Consider the following 20,495-nt stretch of genomic DNA (forward strand, 5'->3'; position numbering starts at 1 on the left):
ATTAAGTCATATATACAAGCTGCAAAACAGGACATGTCAGCTGGAGGTCAGTGGAGGCCTCCTGGACCAGAGCTGGCTTGCATCTGGCCTCTTTGGAGGGAGGGCTGAAAAGCCCAGGACTCTGCATCTCGCAAAGCCAACACAGCCTCACGTGCTCCGATAAACTGGCAGTGTGATGTGAAATACTGACCCCAGTAAAGCCAGCAGGAGTTTTACCATCCACTTCGATGTCAATAGGATTTCTGTCCTTTGGCCCCACTCCTGCTGCTGTGACTGACCTTAACATGTTGTTTAACCCCTCTGTGCCTATGTACGCTCTCCCTGAGGTCTGTCTCATCTTTCTGACCTGTGCTTTCAAGAGAAAATCCTGTCCCTATGTTCCTGAAGCGCCCCACACAAGTCCTGCCTGGGACCCTGCAGCACCAGCACGGTAGGTAAATGAACATACTGTTGTCTGCATGTGGAATGATGCAAGGCAGCAGCTCGGCATGTGAAGGTTTCTTTCTCAATAAAATTTGGAGAAGAGTAACTCTACTCTACCTTTTCCACTTGCAATGCAGTCTCCTCGCATGACAACTTAATCAACTCTTGGGCCTTACTGGAGTCTCCAGTTTTGTAAGCAGCCTGAATGCTTTCTGTCACGGGTGTCTGAAGTATGGAGACCTCACCGACCGTGGACTGCTTGCCACCCATGTCCACAGATCCTGCAGTAAAAGAGGAAAAGAGGGGTCAGAAGTAGTACCTATTTATTATTCACGCACAGCTGTAACACCAATGCAATCTGGCAAAAAAAAAGGGGGAGATTATTTTCAGTGAAATATTTACTGCATACAATTAAAAAGGTGAAGGGAAAAAAAACACCTAAACTGTCTGATGACAGAAAGCCATGTTAAAGAATGTTAAAGTACTTTCCAACAGGGACATGAAACTAAAAGGGACAGTGACTTCCTCAATTGCTCCTAGAGGTGGTTTCCAAAGGAAGGTGTGAAAGCTCACACAGAGACATGTACGTGCTACTGCAGCCCGACACACTGGGTTCCTGGTGCAGCAACTTGGGAAGGGAAATACTTACACGAGACTGGCACTTACGGTACTTCTAAAGAAGCAGGAGTCTGCAGGGCCTGCAAAGCAATTCTGATATTAGCCTCACTTCAGTCACACTTCATTCATCTCATGCCAAGGGCCTGATAAAGCCCCACTGTACTTCTCCAGCACTTGCAACTAGAGCTTTCTACACCTTAATGAATGTCAAAGGAAAGAGAATTATTACGCTCTACTTTCTAGATGGGAAAACAGAATAAAAGGAGATTATGCAAGATGCCCAGCATCACCAAGCTCAATCCTGGATAGTGTCCCAGGCTAGATTTTTTTTTAAACGCTCTTAGAAGCCATGTGAGTTTTTACATTTTAAAGGAACTGTGTATCTCTAGAAATCCCTGCTCTTGTGTTTCAGCCACAGGACTGCTAGATGGGTGCTGGATTTATTTTGTCTGAGGTTGCCCCAGGTACACTACCAACAAGTTTCAAGATGAAACGCTGCAGGCTGTCAAAGAAGATGCTCTGCTGTGGCTAACAAAAAGGCAGCCACGAAGTGACACACACGGATCCTGGCTAAGAGGAGGGGAAAGCTGTGTGCTTTGGCAGAAAAGCCACTGAACTGCAAGGAAGATGCTCAGGTCCATTCCTGGTTGTGGCACCAATGCTGGGGTCAGCCAGCCCGAATGCCTCCCCTCCATTTCCCCGTCCTCTGCCCAACACTGAGGTTGCAGCTTCGCTGGGGTCGTGATTCTCTCTCCCCGTGTATCTCACATCGCCCACACCACAGGGCTCCTGTGAGCCCAGGGAGCAAAGCATTAAGCTGCCTCCATTAAGGAGCACAAAAGAATGACATGCGAGACAGAGAAAACCAAAACCAGAAGCACTTTTCACTTGAAAAGAGACTATTTCATACTCACTTTTTCCTAATAAAATATTATTAATTATTACTGCTTATCTGCAACTGGTTAAAGAAAACCCGTGAAGCCCACAGATTTTCACATGAGTTAACAAGAACTTTTTAAACAGACACATATGTCGTGCAGGGCTTAGTTTAATGCAGCCTGGAAAAAGAAGTAAATTTGGACCAATCTATAACTGTCACTAAATATCTTTGAATAATGCAGTCTGAATCACCAGTACCTTCTGACTAACACTTCTCATCAATTATTTAAATGAAGCTCAAATCACTCAGACATCAGAGATGGCTCCAGAGATTGATTCCATTAAAAACGTGTAGGCATCAATAACCTTTCTCAGATGATGCAGAATGTGTGAAGGACAAAGAGCAGAAATCAAGGGAAATGAACGTGTTGTTATATTATAGCACAATGAACAGCATCTCAGAACTCATGCAGTGGGTGCTATGCTTTCACTGCATTAGCTTTTCCTTCTAATTCTCTAGTTTTCAGGAGCACGTAACAGAAAACCTATCCAGCATTTGCTCGAGGCCTTTACAGCAGACCACCCACTTGTAATGGACCTCTCTGAATACTGCATATGCTTTAATTGGTTTTATGGACACCAAAGGAAGGAAATGCAAATTATTCCTAAGCAGCTATCTGTTTAAAGGGGAAGAATTTTCAAGCAAAATGGTTCTCCAATCTAAACAGTTCATTACAGGACTAAGTACAATTGTAAGTACAGATCAGAGAAGACACTCCAGCTCCTGGAGCACGCAGCCACCCTGTGCTCAGTGCCCGTGATGAAATCCCGGACCCAGAGAGAAGCGTTGGAATTCCCCTTGAAGAAAAAAACGCCTTGCACTGGAGATCCAACACAGCTGGAGAGCTGAGCAGGAAGCCCTTCAAATCAGGGCTGCCAGAGCACAGCAGCTTTCAGCTAGTCACTAAAAAAATGCTGAGAGTAGGGACAAGTTTTACATCCTTCCAGCCCCAATTCCTAATTCTGGGGACTATCACTCAAGATCCACGCCTGGAGCCCCATCCAAGTGGACAGGCACATCCTTTCTGCCAAGAGCTGAGCTGGGCTATCATTCGTTCTTTTTGAATCATGGCCAGGCGAGGTGGAGATACAAGCACCTCGTGGTAGAGGTTCACTGAGGATCTGGGAGATCCCAGGATCACTTCCTCTTCTGCTAGAGAGGTCTCCAACCAACCTCTCGCACTTTCTGCACGCCGGACCACTCCGTACAGGGGCATTTTCCACCTCTCCTCTTGAAACTGCCCCACCAGGGACCACCGAATCAGCTAGGCCAGGGAGCACGAGAAGGACCATGACATTACAACTGAGGGAAGGAGGAACTCGGCAAACTAGACTAACCCCAAGACTGCTTCTGCGTTTTAGCCATGACTGCTTCATGAAATCGCTTGGCTAATGTGTCATGCTTCCTCTTCCATGCTCCTTCTGGCCCCCTCAAAAACCTTAAATCCTCTCTGGCAGAATGGCGTAGTTACAAGCAATGTTTGGAGAACATGGGCTGGGCATCACCCGTCACAGTCTGCTCACATGCGTTAGGTGCAGACTTCCGGGCACTCCAGGACACGGATGGTCACAAACTGTTGGTTTCATGGAGTTAACATGCTCCCAAACTTAGCTGGCAGTTTAGTCAAAATTTCAGGACCTTAATTTTGGTCCCTAAACTCCATTTGAGTCTTAAGTACATAAGAACTTTTTATTGATCTGACCAAAACTGACTAGTTAGGCTATGTTTGAACATCCATCAAGTACAAGTCAAGAAAAGCTTCATTGAATCTAAGCAGTCTGGACAATTCTGGTGTTTGAAATTGATGTATTTATGTTTTAGTGTCCTTGGAAGAAAAATTATGCTGCTCATCATTCAAATTCATTATGTAACTGTCATCAAAATTTCATTCTGTGATTGTATTCTGCAGAGCAAATTGACCTCCTGCCTAAGAAGATCTGGAGGGAAAAGCTGTTAAAGGTCTTCAGCAGCGAAAGACCATGCAAGTGAACTAATTTACAAGCCTGAAAAGAGTAAAACTGATGAGCCATGGAGTAACAAAAGCTTGCCCTCGACCAACAGCTGCACCCCTATGGTTCTGTCAAAGCTACCTCGAGTTTTCAAAGACTAAGTGATAGTGGAAAACAGGCCATCCATTGCCCAGTTCCCAAAAAACACGGAAGCCATCGTTGCAAAGCTAAGCACCTGGTGAACTGAATTGCCCAATTTGCAGAAGACTTCCTGGTGACTTAAGAAATGATATATTGACTTCTGAAACACAACTGGAAAATGAGAAGCCAGACATATTTTATAAGCTAAACTTATACTGACTATAAGGCAAAGAAAAAGAAAAAAAAAAGAGGAGAAAAATTACACTGTGCTGGTTAAAGACTGTTTTATTTCTACAAGATGCATGGCTGAACTATCATCAGGACTGGCATTCATGTAGGCTGGAATAAAATTTTGCCAGTATATGCATGAGCTGATTTTACCAGAAATCTGGGCTGAAATCCAAAATGATCCTGCCTACAGCTTTAACCCTACATGCTTCATACTCTTTCTTTACCTGAAAACTTCATGACTTTCATTCAATAGGGTCACCTCAGATTCATACAGCCTTAAATAACACAGTATGAGAGCAATAACTGAAGTTGAGTAACACTGCACCTCTGTTTTCGGACTTGATCATGCAACATGCTGAGCATTTAAGCCTGGATGTAAAAAAGCGCTTTTAATTCTTGGATTGCATAGATTTAGGCCCTGACTTCTGCATTTTGCTCAGTAAGGTCTATGTTAACATACAAAAATGTATTCGGCATAGCAAGTTATGACACGCTATCGGTACTTCTTGAGTATTCCTATAATAAAAGACAATGCGAAACTCCAGAAGCTCTTACAGCCCTTTTGTGATTTCCTTTGGCTTTTGCTTTATTGCACAATGGTCAGGGACAGAATTCCTGTGAGGGCCTCTAAAAACCACTGCCCCAAATCAGCCCGCTCTTTCCTTCTGAGGTTGCAGAAGGAAAGCAGATAAACAAAGTCTATTTGAACTGAGGTAGTACAGTCTGGGTTCATTTCTCTAACATGTATTTGAACACTGATGAAAACAAGGCCATAAGGCTCCTTACCGCTCAATCCTCTATCTCTGCAGCTTCTTTGTTTAATTTCTCTGTAGACCCACTGTACCTTTTCTTTGCTTGATGTCCTGCAATCTTCTCTTTCTATTAATGACTGTAACCAAACCAAATGCTAGTTCTAAAGAAGGGAAAACAGCAGGCATTTGTTGACATTAAAAACACATCCTTCTTCTATTCCTTACACCACTTAACAGTTTGTATTAAAAGGAACTCACTTTGGAAATATTTCCCACTCCTGATTTCAATGTCTTATGGAGTAGCTTTAAGGTAGGTTTTGCAGTAACAGTCTTTTATAAAAGCTAAGACCAAGACTAATTTTCTTTTAAAAAATATTCCAAACATAACAGTGGTTACTAATTTAAAAAGCAATGTTATTTTACTGCCATTCAACAATTACAGCAGTATCAATCTAAAAGCGAAATGGACTGTGCTGTCTTAGCTGAAAGAAACAAAACAAAAACAGACGTTTTTAGTAATAAAGGTATCATGAGGGTATCAGTGTTAAGTGCAGTTACATCCATTCTCAGGCCCTGTTAATAGGGCTGGTGAAGAAACTGTTTAAAACCTAAAATTTCTAAATTGATAGCATCCCTTCAACAGTAAAAAGGTGAGGGTTTGCAGGTAAATGCTGTGAATCAGCAAACTATCAGCACACAGCAGCATAACAAAATAGCACACTATACCGATGATTATTATCTTTATGTCCCAAATCACTGCATTTTTTGACACATAACATCTCAGAATTTACAGGTGCTACATTAAGTCCCTTTGATAAGACAAAAGTTCTTTGGTAACTAACTACAATACTGGAACATTCTTATTTATCAGAAAAAAATATAAATGACATGTTTAATGCAGGACAAATTAGGGCAGGAAGCTAGCCTACTTCAGAACAGAATTACAATAATAACACAACTTTAAAACTGCTACTGACCTTGTCATAGTTTGTGCAGGTACTTCCAGAGATGGGAGCAAATAGGGATGATGACTTTAACACAGCCTCCCATGAAGAGATGCTCAATAAAGCTATTAATTCCCTGGACCGCTGGCTGCCCGCCTCTGCTCTGGCACAGACTGCTCTCAAGCAGCTCTGACAGCGGCCACTGAACGTAACGTCTTTTGGCTGGCGGTTTCTTTGTCTGAATTACCTGCTACATTTTACCCTTGACAGTTATTTTCATCTCCGCGTCCCATTAGAGTGAAATCCAAGCCTCCGGTCTAGCGAGGATCCGGGGACGGGCGGGCAGAGAGGCTGCCTCTCCCGGGGGGGCTCAGGCATTAATCCCTCAACAGCACCAGATGGCTACCACTAACCTTTCCCAGATTAAATTTTTGCCATTTTGACTTCTGTTCACTGCCACAGAGCAGACGCAAAAAGGGACAGAGACGAGGTTTAAAACGTGCTAAATATTTTAAGCCAATCTCCCAAATGCTTAAAGACTCACAAGAGTCGCTGAACGTTTTTCAGTATTGCTCTAAGGAGGCAATGGCAGGCGGGTTTGCAAAATTAACAGAAAGCCAGGTTAGTTCTGAGGCACACGGCATCTCTGCACCAGACACATGTATCTTACGGTGTGTTGAAAGCTTCAAATTAATACACTGAGTAGCAGCCAGCAGGAAGCCTCCAGTGGTTTCAGAGGAAGATGCATCTGACCTATATTGCGCTTTCCAACTAGACTGGGTAAGGAAAAGTTTTCTATCTCATGTAAATCTTTGAGATAGTGATAAAAACGTCCCATCCCAGACTGGGCAGAAAAAACAAACTCTCAGGCTTCTTTAACACACAAGTATGTAAAATTTTACATCAGCCCAGATGAATCAGAATGCTTTATGAAACAAACCGCCCTTCAGTGCTCCTTCTCTAAACCTCAAAGCGGGGTTTTATTGGTTGTTTAAAAATGTTTCATTCATTCCATTCTTTCATTACTTAAATTGCTTAAATAACTTATTTATTACTTAAATAAAAAGATGCAGCCACAGCCCAGGACCTGCTGCTTCGCTGTGGCCCCAGGAAGGAGGTCGCTCCTCCGCCTTCCTTGGCGTGGGGGACAGAGGCAAGTCCTGCAGCAAAAACCCTGCCACCCGTTTCATCTTTTTCCCAGGATTTAGGCAAAATACACCTGGCCCAATTGATTCTGCTGTAAAATGTCAGGATTCAAACAACTTGCAAAAGTCCCTGCCAGGAGATGGAGAGGGAAAGTCACAGTAAACGCACCTGCGAGATAACAAGCTGGTTTATCTGGGAAATGCAGCGTCCCCGCTGGAAAGGCCAGGACAGAACCGGGCCACGTCCCCCTCGCAGGGATTAATATTTCTTCCCGACTGGGGAGACGTGCCATTTTCTCAGGACAAAGAGGGAAACCTCCACACACACACACACTTCTTCTGACTTTTTTACGTGGCTCAATTTCATCTAAATGTCCATTATTTAAACTAATTAAAGGAACAGCTCTACACTGAGATCTGCTTGCCATGCCAGTGGAAAAGAAGATGTTTTTAGTACAAATGAAGTCCAGATTTACAATACAGCTTTTAATCAATGCTCACTGCCCCTGAAAGAGAACATAACCCTACAAAAGACCAAATATGAAACACAGAAGAATGCTTTGGAGACAAAAACCCAGTACTGAAGGGATCTTTTTCATTGTTGTTGCATAATCTGGTATTATTTTTAAATTGTTTACGTGCCAGTACCACATACGCTAAATCCTGCTCTGCACTGACCATTTCCCAGCAAGCATAAAGGATTTTGTCAGGGGCACGCGGACAATTTTAGGTTCAGCAATGCAAAGTGACCAATGATCACCAGAACCACTGGAAATATTCTATTTAGAAACGCTCCTGACCTGCAAGGAAAAAGCATTTGCTAATGCAAATTGGAAAGGAAAAAATTAAGTCCCGGATGGAAAAATGCTCTGGGCTCCTGTCTTTTTAAGGGGCTCCTAAACTGAATTATGAAAAACAGACGCCTCAGAAAGCTTTAGCTTAAGCTCTACATTTATACAATAAGCCTTGGTCCGTCCCAGCCAGTGCTGAGCCGGGGCAGAAAAGCACTGCCAGGTCTGAGCAGGCTCCTGCGCTTGTGCACATGCCTCCCAGGCCCCCGGGACTCCGGAATCAGTCGTTTTGTCCAAGGAGTTCAAATGAAACCAAAATTGTTGTTCCTACTTTGCTGAAAAAGAAGACGCATAAAATTAATGGAGGCCATGTGCCCCTTCCTCCCGCGCTGACGACCTCCTCCTCCTCCCTCTCCTCCCGTACGCTGGACGCAGACTGGCATCTCGGCACGGTCACTCGTCTGCCGCAGGGACGGACGGGTCCCGCTCGGCCCCCCTGCCCTCCGCCGGAGGGGAAGCAGGCTGCAGCAGCAAGGCAGAAGCTGCGGCGGATCCGCACGCGCTGGCGGAGTCGCAGCCGGCTTGCAGCAGCTCTCCGCCAACCGCGAGAGGAAGCGTGGGCCGCGGTACGGGATAGCAACCCGGCAAGCAAGAAAAAGCAGTAGGGAAGCTTGGTACTTCGCTGAAAGGCATTGGGCCCTCAGCGGTTAGGGTGAGGGTTCAGCCCTCTGAGCTCAGGGCAAGTGTCAGGCCAAAACAGCCCCATGTGCATGAGTCCTCTCTAACTTTAGGAGCACTCAAAGCATTGCTGGCCACAACACGGTCCACTCCTGAGGGGCAGGGATTTAGGAAAAAGAGAGCTGTAAACAGCCAAAGAGCCAATTGCTGTATTGAAAATACAAATGACTCAGCGCTAAGTGAAAGTTTCTATTTTGGTCTTTTGGCCTCAGCGATTTGGTTCCAATCCTACAGCCTGAATCACTCAGAAATATGCTTTCGTATGCAAGGCCAGCTATGCCACTCTTGCTTTCCAATTTTTAAATTGGAAGATATACATTAAGCACGCACAAGCATGGTTATACTTGTGGATTTTCTTCATGTCCCTTTCGAGGCATGGCTGCAAAGAGAGACCGAGTAAATCGTGGAAGGTGTCTCTAGTGAGTCTATTCCTGTCCAAGTGAATCAAGTATTTTAACCATGAAATCCAGTCAAGATTGGATTTCCATTTGAAACTTCATAAAATAAATTTTCACAGATGACTTTTGTTTCTTTTGAAACTTCTCAGTTTCCCTAATGTTCAGGCTTTCACCAGAAGAGAAAAATTTCCATGCTTTTTTTTCCCCCTTTCAAACAAATCATTTTCTCAATATTCTTCTCAAAAAGGGGATATTAACTATTCACACTTTCAAAGCACCAAGTCACGGCCAGCCCCCTTATGCTGCTTCCTCCTTAGACATGGATTTAGAGAGGAGCAGAGATCTGTGCCCCTAGCTGTGCATGGCGAGTCCGCAGGGATCGCAAGCGAAGCTGCGTGTGTGCAAGGGGAGGAAAGGCCTGAGGTCTCTGCAGGTGTCTTATGGATCCTGGATATACAGAGATTTTGGAGAGTCAGAAAGACTGGCCAGGGACAAGGGAAAAAGGCGAAATAACATTAAAAAGGCATTTAGAATACCTTGGGTAACTGGGGTTTATCACGTTCAAGGGAGTTTAAGAGAATCTGGAGCGGCCGGAGAAGATGACTCAAAGAAACAAACATCTAATTGCAAGAGCACAGTTGAAAAGCACTTGGCTCGCTTAGCCTGGAAAAATGAAGGCTGGATAGCGATGGGACTACTGCTTTTAAACACATGCAGAGGGAGACATCAGGGAGGGACAAGAGCTATTTATGAGCAGGGTATGAACGCATTTCAGCTGCCAATTAGAAGAGAGTTGAAAGCTTTGGAGAAATGAGGCTCTGGAAGAGTCTTGCAGAGAGCGCAGCAGCAGCGGACAAGCCAGCTCCTTCCAAAGAGGCCTTGCGCGAGGTCTAGGAGGGCAACAGCAGGGCGCTGACCCACAGGTCTTATTTATCACCAAGACAATAGCAGCTCTAGATTAGTTTATCTGTAAGTGCTGCACACAGCAAAAGAAAATGCAGCCAGGATAGGGGCTAGGGCTGGCATCGAGGGAATTGCACAGGCCGCTTGGCAGCGGCAGAGCTGGGAAGAGCAGCAGGAAAAAGGTATGCAAGTGATGCTCTGCAAAAGAAAAAAAGCAGTCTAGAAGCGGAGGCTTGGATCCAGCTCCTACCGAGCTCCGTGCGAGCATCTCCACCAGCTTCCAGGCAAGCAGGAGCAGACCCTCGGAGACGCAGCTTTCCGGGAAAGAGTATCACGGAGGGCAGATTACCTTAGCAGCTGGGTTTGGAACAAAAGAAAGCACCATAAAAAGGCCTCTGCTGCAGCCAAGGCAGGCAGCGCTGGGCCTGAGTCAGCCTGCAAAGCGACGTGCTGCCAAAGGTTTAATGGGGGCTACAAAAAAACCCAAAACCCTTCCACAGCTTGTGATAAAACCTACGAGTGGCAGAAATGCCTGCGCTCACAGAGAGGGGGAATGGGGAAAAAACTCCCCTCCACCTTCCCAAATTCTGGTTAAGGCAGCACCGATTTCAAGGGACAAGGCTGCTGCCTAGAAGGATGCTATGCTCAGATCAAGGCACATGCCGTGGACCAGCTGCAGCCCATAGGTTTTTTACGTGGCTGCTCTGAGCTACAGAGGGCAACATCAGCAAAAGCATTTTTCATCCTCTTACCAACAACGTATGATGAATTCAAACCCAGTGCATGGGAGAACCTGATCCAATCTGTGCAAATTACTATCCTCCGCAAACGACAATGAAGGTTTTTGATTTCATAGCTTTTATTGCCATCCTGTCAAGGTGCAAAAGCTCCCAGGTGCAAGGCAGTGGAGAATTGCGACTACGATTACAAGCTGACTTAAGGAGCTAGACTTTTTTTTTTTTTTTTTTAAAGCTACATTTGAGATCTGAGAAGGGATCCTGCCCATTACTTTTAAAAAAAAAAGAATGTTCCTGTTTAATGCAAAAACAAAAGCTTTTTCAAAGGCTCTTTGATGTGCAAAACAGAAAGGCAGGCAGATTCTGGAGGAGGTCTTGTCTTAAGCAATTACCAGCACTCCTTCTGAATCTTACTCACTAGACAGAATTTTAATATGAGGTGGATAATTGCACTGCAGAACGTATCAGCTCTAAACCTTGCGGCTTTTCAATAAAGCAGCAATAACCTGTAGATGGGAATAAAAGATGGGAATAAAACAAAGACCCTCCAAACCACCTAAATGCAGAAGCTGTTATTCCAGACATGTATGCTTTTTAAAGTTTTCCTTCTGAGCATTTCTCGGGATAGCCACGGCAGTTTCCAAGTGATATTCTGATCATTAAAACAAGCAGTGACGTAATTTCCACAGTGACCACAAAAATACCAAGAATATTTGAGCTAAATTTATCCAGACTTCTTGCTTGAATCACTGCTTTGATTCGTTATTTTTCCATGATTTTCAGCTCTGCACAGCAAAGGCGCTGTGGACAGCCTGGGACTGAGTTTTCCCCAGTCATATCTGAAATGTGAACCCTTCTGCTTGCAAGCTGCTTATTGACTATTAAGAATTAAATTAAGTCACTCCTCCAGCTCCGACCCCTGGCTCCCTGCTCCTTTCGCCAGCCCTCCGGCAGCTCACTGACCCCTTCCCATCGCCCCGGGTGGCACAGCGTTAACCTGCCCATCAGCCCGGATCAGCACGTCCCTTTTACACGTGCCTGTGCCAGGGGAGCTGAGGCTGGGGAAGGCTGTCCTGCCTACCAACACCTCCGCTGGCAGGTACACACGTCCCTGCAGAAAACAGATAACCTACAGAAACATCACGGGGCTTCACCTTCTCTTCAGACGTGCATGGGATGGCTAATTATCATCCTAGCAGGGCTCGGGCATTTGCAAAAACTGCAGCATAACCTCCAAAATATTACTAAACATTGCTATTTTTACATACTTAAAGACAGTCAGTCCTCCCTTTAAGTTAGAGTGACACACGGACTCAAAGCACGGACGTGCTTTTGTTGTGAAACTATGAGTATCCTATATAAATACCTACAAGCCGCTGCGGGGGTTATACATAATCACGCAAACAAGCAACTGCCGACCCACTAATGAACGCACAGACTCTGTTTCAGGAAAGGAATTAATATTAGCCTAAAGCAATGTAAACCCAAGGTGGAACCTGCTAAGGGACGGTCTTCACCTATATAGCAGGCTGACAGCTGGATGGCATAAAAACGCACCCCCACCCCTCATCTGCAATGCAAACATTTCCTCCAAACTAGCTGCTTTCTGCAAAGCAGAGCCCCGGCAGCCTCTTTATCGATCTGAGAAATGAAAAACAAACCAACCGCAGACTTAATGTCCTAATGCTCCCCAAAGACCGGGTCCAAAGCCTGTCACGCCAGCGCAAAGACTTTAATGGGTTTTGGATAAGGCCCCCAGAGGCTTTGGAGAGGATGAAAAATGAGTTTATAGCACTTTTTTTAAATGCAAGTATAAAATGACCTGCAACATCACTGACAAAACAATAAATCAATTAGAGGCCTAGTAAAGACTGCGTCCATGTGAACGCTATCAATTGCTTTTTCCCACTGAAGCTGAGGGCACTGCTCCGACTCTGACCAGTGCCAGTCCTCGCCTCTGAGAACGGCTCCGTAATCACAGCAGTAAAGTAGCCAAGGAGTCTTTGTGCACAGTTCTATGTGCAAACGATTTTCTTTACTTCCCTTATCACCTTATCTTTGATTTTTATAGGCTTCTTGATAACAGCGGTCACAAGTTATGTTTTACTGTAACACACAACCAATATTTTAGCCTTTGGGGGAAAAATAAAGCTGTAGAGTGGCAGATAAAGACAAGTATAGCCCAGATAAGGATCGATAATTATAATCAATAACTGGCTGTAAATCACACCAGGTTTGAGGTTTGCCCTCTGCCCAATTAGCAGTGCTCCTAGAAGTGAACTGGGATTTGATTTCTCTCTGAAAGTGGCTGCGTGCTCTCCTCCACCTCCCCTATTCCTGTGGCCTCTAGGTCCTTCCTAGTCCCTGCACTCCCTGCTTTATAGCTGAGACCTAAGTGCACCTCTGTGTCCCTCTGACCCCAGCGAGGTGCAGCACCCATGTGCCTTATCAGGCATGCAGGCGAGCTAATTCAGCTCGTCCGTACACCCTTCCTCAATCACTTCCCGCGTGGACAACAGCCAGTTTCCAAAAGCAAATGGTTCTTTCAGATGCCTGAATTTTGAAACATAAAAGACATCTTCTAAGGGTATATTCTGAAGAACAGTGCACAGCACCCATATTCTGAAAATCACTTCAGTGTCTTATATTAGGCACCTAATTTTACATGCTGCGGCATTCGTTGCCCCCTTAGGAGATCTCGGCTCAGCTCAGCGAGATGGTGCAGCATGCAGCCGTGCCCCAGAGCCTGCACCGGAGAGCAGCCTCAACCACACGCATTTGCTGGTGCAGACTGGCCTTCTCCATTAGCTTTTGGCCCCATGTGAGATTTCACCACTTCTGTATAAAGTGTGTATTTAAATAGGTTTAAAAATACAAACCTATTACTGCTCTGCTAGTGTACTTCCTATTTCTGCCTAGCATTTCCTCCTCCTCTTTCTGGAGGGCATACAGACTAAGACTAATTCATATAAAACAGCTTTTTTGGGGGGGGGGGGGCGTTTGTTCTTTCTTCTTTTTGCTTGCAGGGATAGTTTCAATTCACTGCCTGGACTCAAACTAACTCTCAGATTAACAAACGGGATGAAAAGCAGAAAACCTTCAAGGCTCATTTAGCCTGATTATACAGCACTTCAGGCAACCAACACGCTTAGCAGGTCTCCAGCGTTACACACGCTCCGACCGCTTTCCAGATGTTCTCCTTACTCTCCCCACAGCAACGCTGTCTCGGCAGACGCAGGGTTGTACTACTGCCTCCACTGTGCAGATGGAAAAAAGCAGGACAGAGCGCAAGCACCTTTTTCCGTGTTACATGGTGCATCATGCCACAACTGGGACTAAGTCCAAGTGCCCCACGATCTAGCTGCTGCCTGTAACCCCATGCACGCAGCTGACGTAGACTTTAAGGTTTCCATGAGGCTCTCATGAGAAACAGAGGTTTGCAGCAGTGGTGCTGCAAACACCGATTTTCCCTTCCTCCTCTCTTCAGCAGAGAAAAAATTTATAAGCAAAAATATTCACAGTAACACAAGCAAGTTCCTGCCCTTTGCATTTAAGGCAACAAAATCAACCGTGCAGACGTATGAAGAAGTAACAGCAAAGATCTAATCTGGAGGCCATGTACGTGCACACCCAGCAAGAGGTGCGCTCTGCCTACTTCCACTGCTATGAAGAAGTCAGGCTCTTCCTGCAGACTTTTATTTTTTAAGTGGATTTCACATGTAGCCAGACTGACAGCCTGGTCAGCTCGGGTTGCCTGGTGAGCACGAAACAGAGAGCAAGGGCAGGACCAGCGAAATTTTGGGGCCCTCTGCTTACAGCCCTGGGCCACGTTTGCAAACGCAGCACCTCCACGCCAGCGGGGCACGACGCTGGATGCGCTGAGCCCTGTGCCACTAAAGGGGCCGTTCCAAACGTGACCTTCCTTGCTGCTAGCTAACCGAAACTGTCGCCCCTTAACCACTTGTGAAGCTTCCCATAAGAAACAGCATTCGCTCCCGAGCAGTGCCTCTGCTTAAAAGGACCCTTTTGCCCAGGGAAGGGGGGATTACGGCATTGCTCGCCCTGGCGACTCCGCCGCGATTCACTGAGCAGCAGCGCAGGCAGCAGCCTGCCCGTCCCGAGCCGTGGCCCAGCCGCCAGGCTCGCGGAGTCACCACCGTCGTGGGCTGCTTCTCTCACAGAAAATAAAGTCCTGTGAGCTGCAGAGTCCCCACGGCACTTTTGCACTGGTCTGCTCGAAATGCCAGGACAGGTCATTAGGTTCTGGCTACTCGTTTGCCCTCTAGTTTCAACATCTACGTCCTCTTCCACTCACACTGTACATGTCTCTCTGCTTCTCCGTACAGCTGGAAGTGGCCAGCTTACAACACACTCGCCTCAGAAGAAGTTGTGAAGGTTCATTCGGGTAATACCTGTGAAGCTGTGACAAAATTTGAAAGAACTACTGTTGGCATCACTGCCCCTAATGATGTAATATTATATACATTGCTATATAACACACCTTTTCAATACTCATTTCTAGCTTTAGGAGGAGAGAAGAGATACCTCTGGTGCGTTCGCAAGAGAGCCCAAATCCACCTCGGAGACGCATGCAACGGGCACACGAACGCTCTGGGACTTGGAATACAATTCTTATCAAGAGAGAGATAAAGCTGCCTAACAGAAGTATTCTTGCATTTCAGGAGACGACGATGGCTCTTCTGCATCTCTGCTGAACTGTCTCCTAGAAACTCGTACGAGAATTAACTCTCAGCTGGAAAATTTTGTAAGAGTCAAAGAAACAAACCAACCACTAGAAAGGAGATAAATCTCTATCAAGTTCTAGACGTTCACGTGGTGATATCTTCAGGCTTCTGTCTTATTTCCCACAAGAATCATACTGCGTCACCTCCATTATATTTCGCAGAGCTCTTTAACCAGGTTTAAAATAACCCTGCTTCACGAGAGACTGCAGCCTCCCCCATATCCCTGCTCGCTTCGCACATGGAATGAGATTTTTTTCTACTAATTAGCACACCGGGAACAAACCTGGGAGCGGGCAAGCAGGGTTTGAGGAGGTGACGGAGATGCTGACTGCACCCAAAGCCCAGCCACGCGATGCTCAGCCAGCACCGGCGAGTCGAGCCGGCAGCATCGCAGCGGGCTCCGCACGGTCCGGCACTGCACGGCAGCTCACTGACACCCAGGGCGAGCAAGCGCCTGCTGCAACGCAGCCGAGATCCCGTGCAGATGAGCGATGCAGCAGAGGAGCAGCAAGCAGGCACGGGAAGGTGCCATACTGTATGTTTGCTCACTAGGGAGCCGTGAACACATCCTCCACATGAAGATCTGGCCAAACGTATAGCTGACAAGAAAAAAAAGCTCTGAGATTTTAAGGCTCTCAAAGGACCAAGGCACCAGGTGCGCATCCTCCCTGCACTGCATCGGCCAGCAAAAGGAAGCAGGAGGCTGCACCTAGACCGTCAATAACGGCGTGTAAATAGGGTCAGATGTGGTGGCTGAATGACTCACCGCATTCCCGCAGCTGAGTTGTGTAACGGGATCCAAAGGCAGAGCAAGGACCAGCTAACTTTGGGAGTGGACCAACTAGCTAACGCCAATTACTCCTGGCAGGAATTAAACAATCCCAAAACAAAAATGAGTTTAAACATGTACAGTATGCTTATAAAGAGCAAATCCACTAGGGTAGCACTAGATCTTAAGCTCTCCTCAGACCACTTTGTCAGGCTTCCAAAGCCGTTTATCATATAAAACTAACCCATACATGTACATATAGAAGATTATACCAATAAGTTTTGTATGCCTCCGGTTAACCGGTTTAACTGAATACATTTACATAACAGAAAAACGTAAGAAAGTCCTCAGAAGAAAATCTGAACTTGTGATGTAGAAAATACGGTTTTATACCTTTTTTCCTTCTTTCTTCCTTACTTACTCATGAACTAATTTGTTTATTTACTGTATCTTTAAACACTGAGAAAAACTTGTCAAATCACTATTACACTTAACACTTGCTAGTCATTAGTGCAGGTTAAAATTCTTCTCACAGTTTATAGCTTAGTATTCAAGTGAAGATAATTTCTTCCTGAGAGAAACTCAGAAGATAGAATTCAGCATTTTTAAAGATATTTAATAACCAAATGCTCCTGCCCACTACAGAAAGATAAAATGCTAATTAACAAAAGCGAAAAACAATAGATCAGTATCACGGAATAAGCAGAATACATACGGAGAAAGGAAAGAGTTCCCAGAGCTCCCTGTGAAGCTGGTGAGAAACGTCTTTGAATAAGATGAGAAGGCCTCTGAATAAAATAACAGGTTTTGCTTCATAGTTGCTGATAAAATCCGAAATAAGGCTGCAAAAACATTAGCTTGCACTGAAGCCTGCTTACTCACTACAGAGCGTCAAACACACCTTCATCCCACACATAAAACGCAGATGCTGCCTCCTAATGAACTGTTTGTTGCAAGGGGGGAACTCCGTTATACAATAAGCAGAAGGCCATTTCTTGATGCAGAGACATAACTGGGTTTTGACTCAGTGAGATTCAGGAGCGCACAGGAGCTGAGGATTTCAGTGCTAACAACCATCCAAAAATAATCTGGCTCTTCAGAAAAAAAAATGAACAGAAAACAACTTGAAGCATATATCCATTTGAAAGGGAAATTTCTACCTACAGATTTGTAGTATTATATAAATGCAGATCTCCTAATCCATACTAACAATAAATCACTGCAACTCAATCAAAGCTGACAGTAAAACTGGAGTAGGTTAGTCTCTGTTCAGTCTGCAAAATGATGCTCTGATTTTAGCAGCTTTCATACCCTGAATACACACTGCATCAGTGGCTGGGAACATATTTGCATTCACATGCTCAAAAAGTATGGATCTTGCAAAACATATTTAGGAACTGGTATGTTACATATACTGACTAAATCTGTAGCTTTTCAGAGAAAATTGTTCTTCAGAGGATTGCTATTCTTACCTCCTGAATAGTTCAACGTCATTCTCCTTGCAAGTAAAATTGCTTGTTACATCTCATAGATTTTCAAAGATTAGCATTCAGATCATTCAAAGACCTTTCACATATTCGAATTTCACTGAAACTCAGCAGAAGCTGGCTACCTAAAAAACTCCCTTAAAAACTTCTGCTCCCAATCCTACCAGGAAAGAAATTGTTCCATTTACCATTTTGTGGATCCATGTTGCTCGCTCTGCAAACAGCGGCTTCCTCCGTTCCCACACACCAGTACATTCTGCGTTGTAGTTGTGAAGGTTCAACGAGCAAACTTTCTGCAGCACTTCAAAGTGAATAGTGTTGTCAAAGCTGAACGACCTCCGTCAAGTAAGTGCAGAACAGGGCCGCTGCTGGTAAACACCATCCCAAAGAAACACTATGTCCCTGTATAAAAATAAACAACAAAACGAATCAATGCTTCTGGTACACAAATTGCAAGAGGCTTATTCCTCTGCACTTACGAACACAGTTGTCTAGATATTACTTTGGAGAAACGCACCCATCATCTTATGCAAATATAAATACAATTAGTTATATAATAGCTTTGTTAAGAGCATAACGTGAATTAACAGAGGAGTCTAACAACGTCTCCACTATAGGAAAGATAATGTTCCCAATTTTTCTCAGCCAAAGCTGCTGAGTCTTTGGTCTGAGGGGGTGGGCAGGGGTCACAGCTGCAGTTTCAGATTCTCCACAAGCTAGTGTAAATTCAGAGCACTGAAACGATGCAATGCAGCTGGAAAAATCCTAAATGCAACCTCAAAATCTTCCCCATTCACAGAGACAACTGTGACTCTTGTAAGACTCTACTGTGAGAAACTGAAAAATACTGATGTGGTTACTGAGACAATCCTCTACAGAAAGAAAACAGAGCTGGAGGAACACACAAGCTTCTTTCCCCTTTGCCCAGTCACTTCAGAGAACTCTAATACTAAAAAAACAGCAGGCTCCTTCAAATGTGGGCAGGGAGGCACATCGGACCCTTAGGTGCTCTTAAAGGTTGCCTTCTCTTAAACTGCCTTGCATAAGAGGCAGCAGAAGACTGAAGAGCTCAATCTCCCGTGGCATTTCCAAGCTCTTACTGCTTTAAAGCTGCACACTTCTAACTTTCTGTCTTTTAATGCGTCTTCCACAGAGGTTAAGACTACGGGTGAATTTGCAGTGTGTGCCCAACTGGCATCCCTGTTCCCTCATTTTCTGCTTTCAGTTTCAGTCTGTAAAGGCCTCTCAAGCCTGACACGATGCCCCTCACCTCTGGTTCTTGTTAGACTTTCCCGTGGCTGGTGTTGTGATGCTGCAGTTTTGACTGGAGTTAGTTTGGCTCTAATTCAGCCAAGTGCACAGACCCATGTGGGCCAGCAAGACCCAAGTATATCGCTAACCCTGCCTGAACAGAGCTGGTCTCTCGGGCTGGGATCAAAGAGCAAGGAGAGGATAAAAATACACCCATGCACCACCATGCTCGAGGCAGCCTCCTGCTCTCTCCTCATTAAATAGGGGTTTAACAAGGAGCTGACGATGTTACCAAATTGCCCAATGCTACATCAGTAGTTTCTAGGCAAACATCTGAGTTTTGGGTGCAGGTACAGCAAAATTCAGTTTCTGATGACCCCTGTGCCGTGGTGGCCAGCAGCAGGAACCGAATCACATACCTCGTGCATGGAGCAGCCCTCTCTCCTGCACGACGGCAGCTGGGGGAAGCTGCTGTTTGGTTCTTTGGTGCTTTTCAAAAGTGGGAAAAACGCTTTGGGTACTGCAAGTAACACAGCCTGAGATGCCCGGACCAGGCTCTGTGCAAGCACTTTCACACGCACCTCACAGCCAAAAGCCTCCTCCTCGGTGGGACGGCTGCAGCTCCCGCTGCACGCCGGCAGCAGAGCATCCCTCCCTCCCTCCCTCCCTGCTGCAGATAACGGCAGCGGCGGTTCATCTCTCAGGGCAGCCCTCGCGTGCCGGACCGCGTGCAGGTGCCAGAGAGGAGCTCGGGGGGCTGTAACCCTTCTGAGCATGGATGAGATTGCCACCGTGCCACTTGCACCACCCAGAAGCTGCCCCGTTCACTCAGATACCGGGGGGGACGTGACGTTCCCAGGGCCGAGCAGCTGCCACCTCTGCGCCCTCACTATAAATGCACTAAGCAGATACCGTAAGAATGACTGCGTCCCCATGCAAAGACCAACAGAATAGCTCTTTTTGGCAGATGCTGGGTTTTGCGTGGCATCCCCTCGCGGTACGGCTGCGGCATGCTGAGTGCACTTGCAGCAACTGGGGGGGAAATACCGGACTGGGGTCAGTATGCACCGCAGAGGTTCGAAAACACTCCCCATTTCTGGATTTCTACCCAGCTTACTCCCCAGGCTGACACTCATATATAGTGAAAGGAAAAAACTTTCAGGAAAAATAATGCAGCGACTTTGATATTCAGTTCCCTTTCGCTGCGACTAGCACGCTAAATGCCTTAACCATAAATGTATTATTGCCTCAGAGCGTCCCTGCAAGGAGCACTGCCTCTGCACTTCTGTATTTCACTGCCTTTGTACAGACAACAGAAGACATCCCTAAAGTGCTCTTACCCAAAGCTACCAACACCAGGAGCTCACTGTAACACTTGCAAACACCATGTTTTAGTTTGATTTTGGGATAGAGAACTCCTAGAAAAAGAGTACTACTTGGGAGCCTACGGGCTGGGCAGAAGCTCCTTCGGAAGGAGTGGGACCAAGGAGGAATACATCCCAATGCTGATTTACATCCTATTTCACTTATTCC

The 20,495-nt window shown here is 45.6% G+C and overlaps 1 protein-coding gene across 3 annotated transcripts in view; it reads right to left on the minus strand.

Annotated features, from left to right (window-relative positions):
* LRRK1 (leucine rich repeat kinase 1) overlaps positions 1-20,495 on the minus strand; it is a 78,962-nt gene that overhangs the window by 56,654 nt on the left and 1,813 nt on the right. For all 3 annotated transcript variants that reach the window (XM_064517890.1, XM_064517889.1, XM_064517891.1), the window contains exons 2-3: positions 17,900-18,113; positions 541-704 (exon numbers count right to left, since the gene is read on the minus strand). In XM_064517890.1, coding sequence (XP_064373960.1) covers positions 541-704; positions 17,900-17,966 — 231 coding nt within the window. In that variant the 5' untranslated portion in view covers positions 17,967-18,113. The remainder of the gene's footprint in view (positions 1-540; positions 705-17,899; positions 18,114-20,495) is intronic.

This window comes from Dromaius novaehollandiae, chromosome 10 (genome assembly GCF_036370855.1).
Source record: "Dromaius novaehollandiae isolate bDroNov1 chromosome 10, bDroNov1.hap1, whole genome shotgun sequence".
NCBI lineage: Eukaryota > Metazoa > Chordata > Aves > Casuariiformes > Dromaiidae > Dromaius > Dromaius novaehollandiae.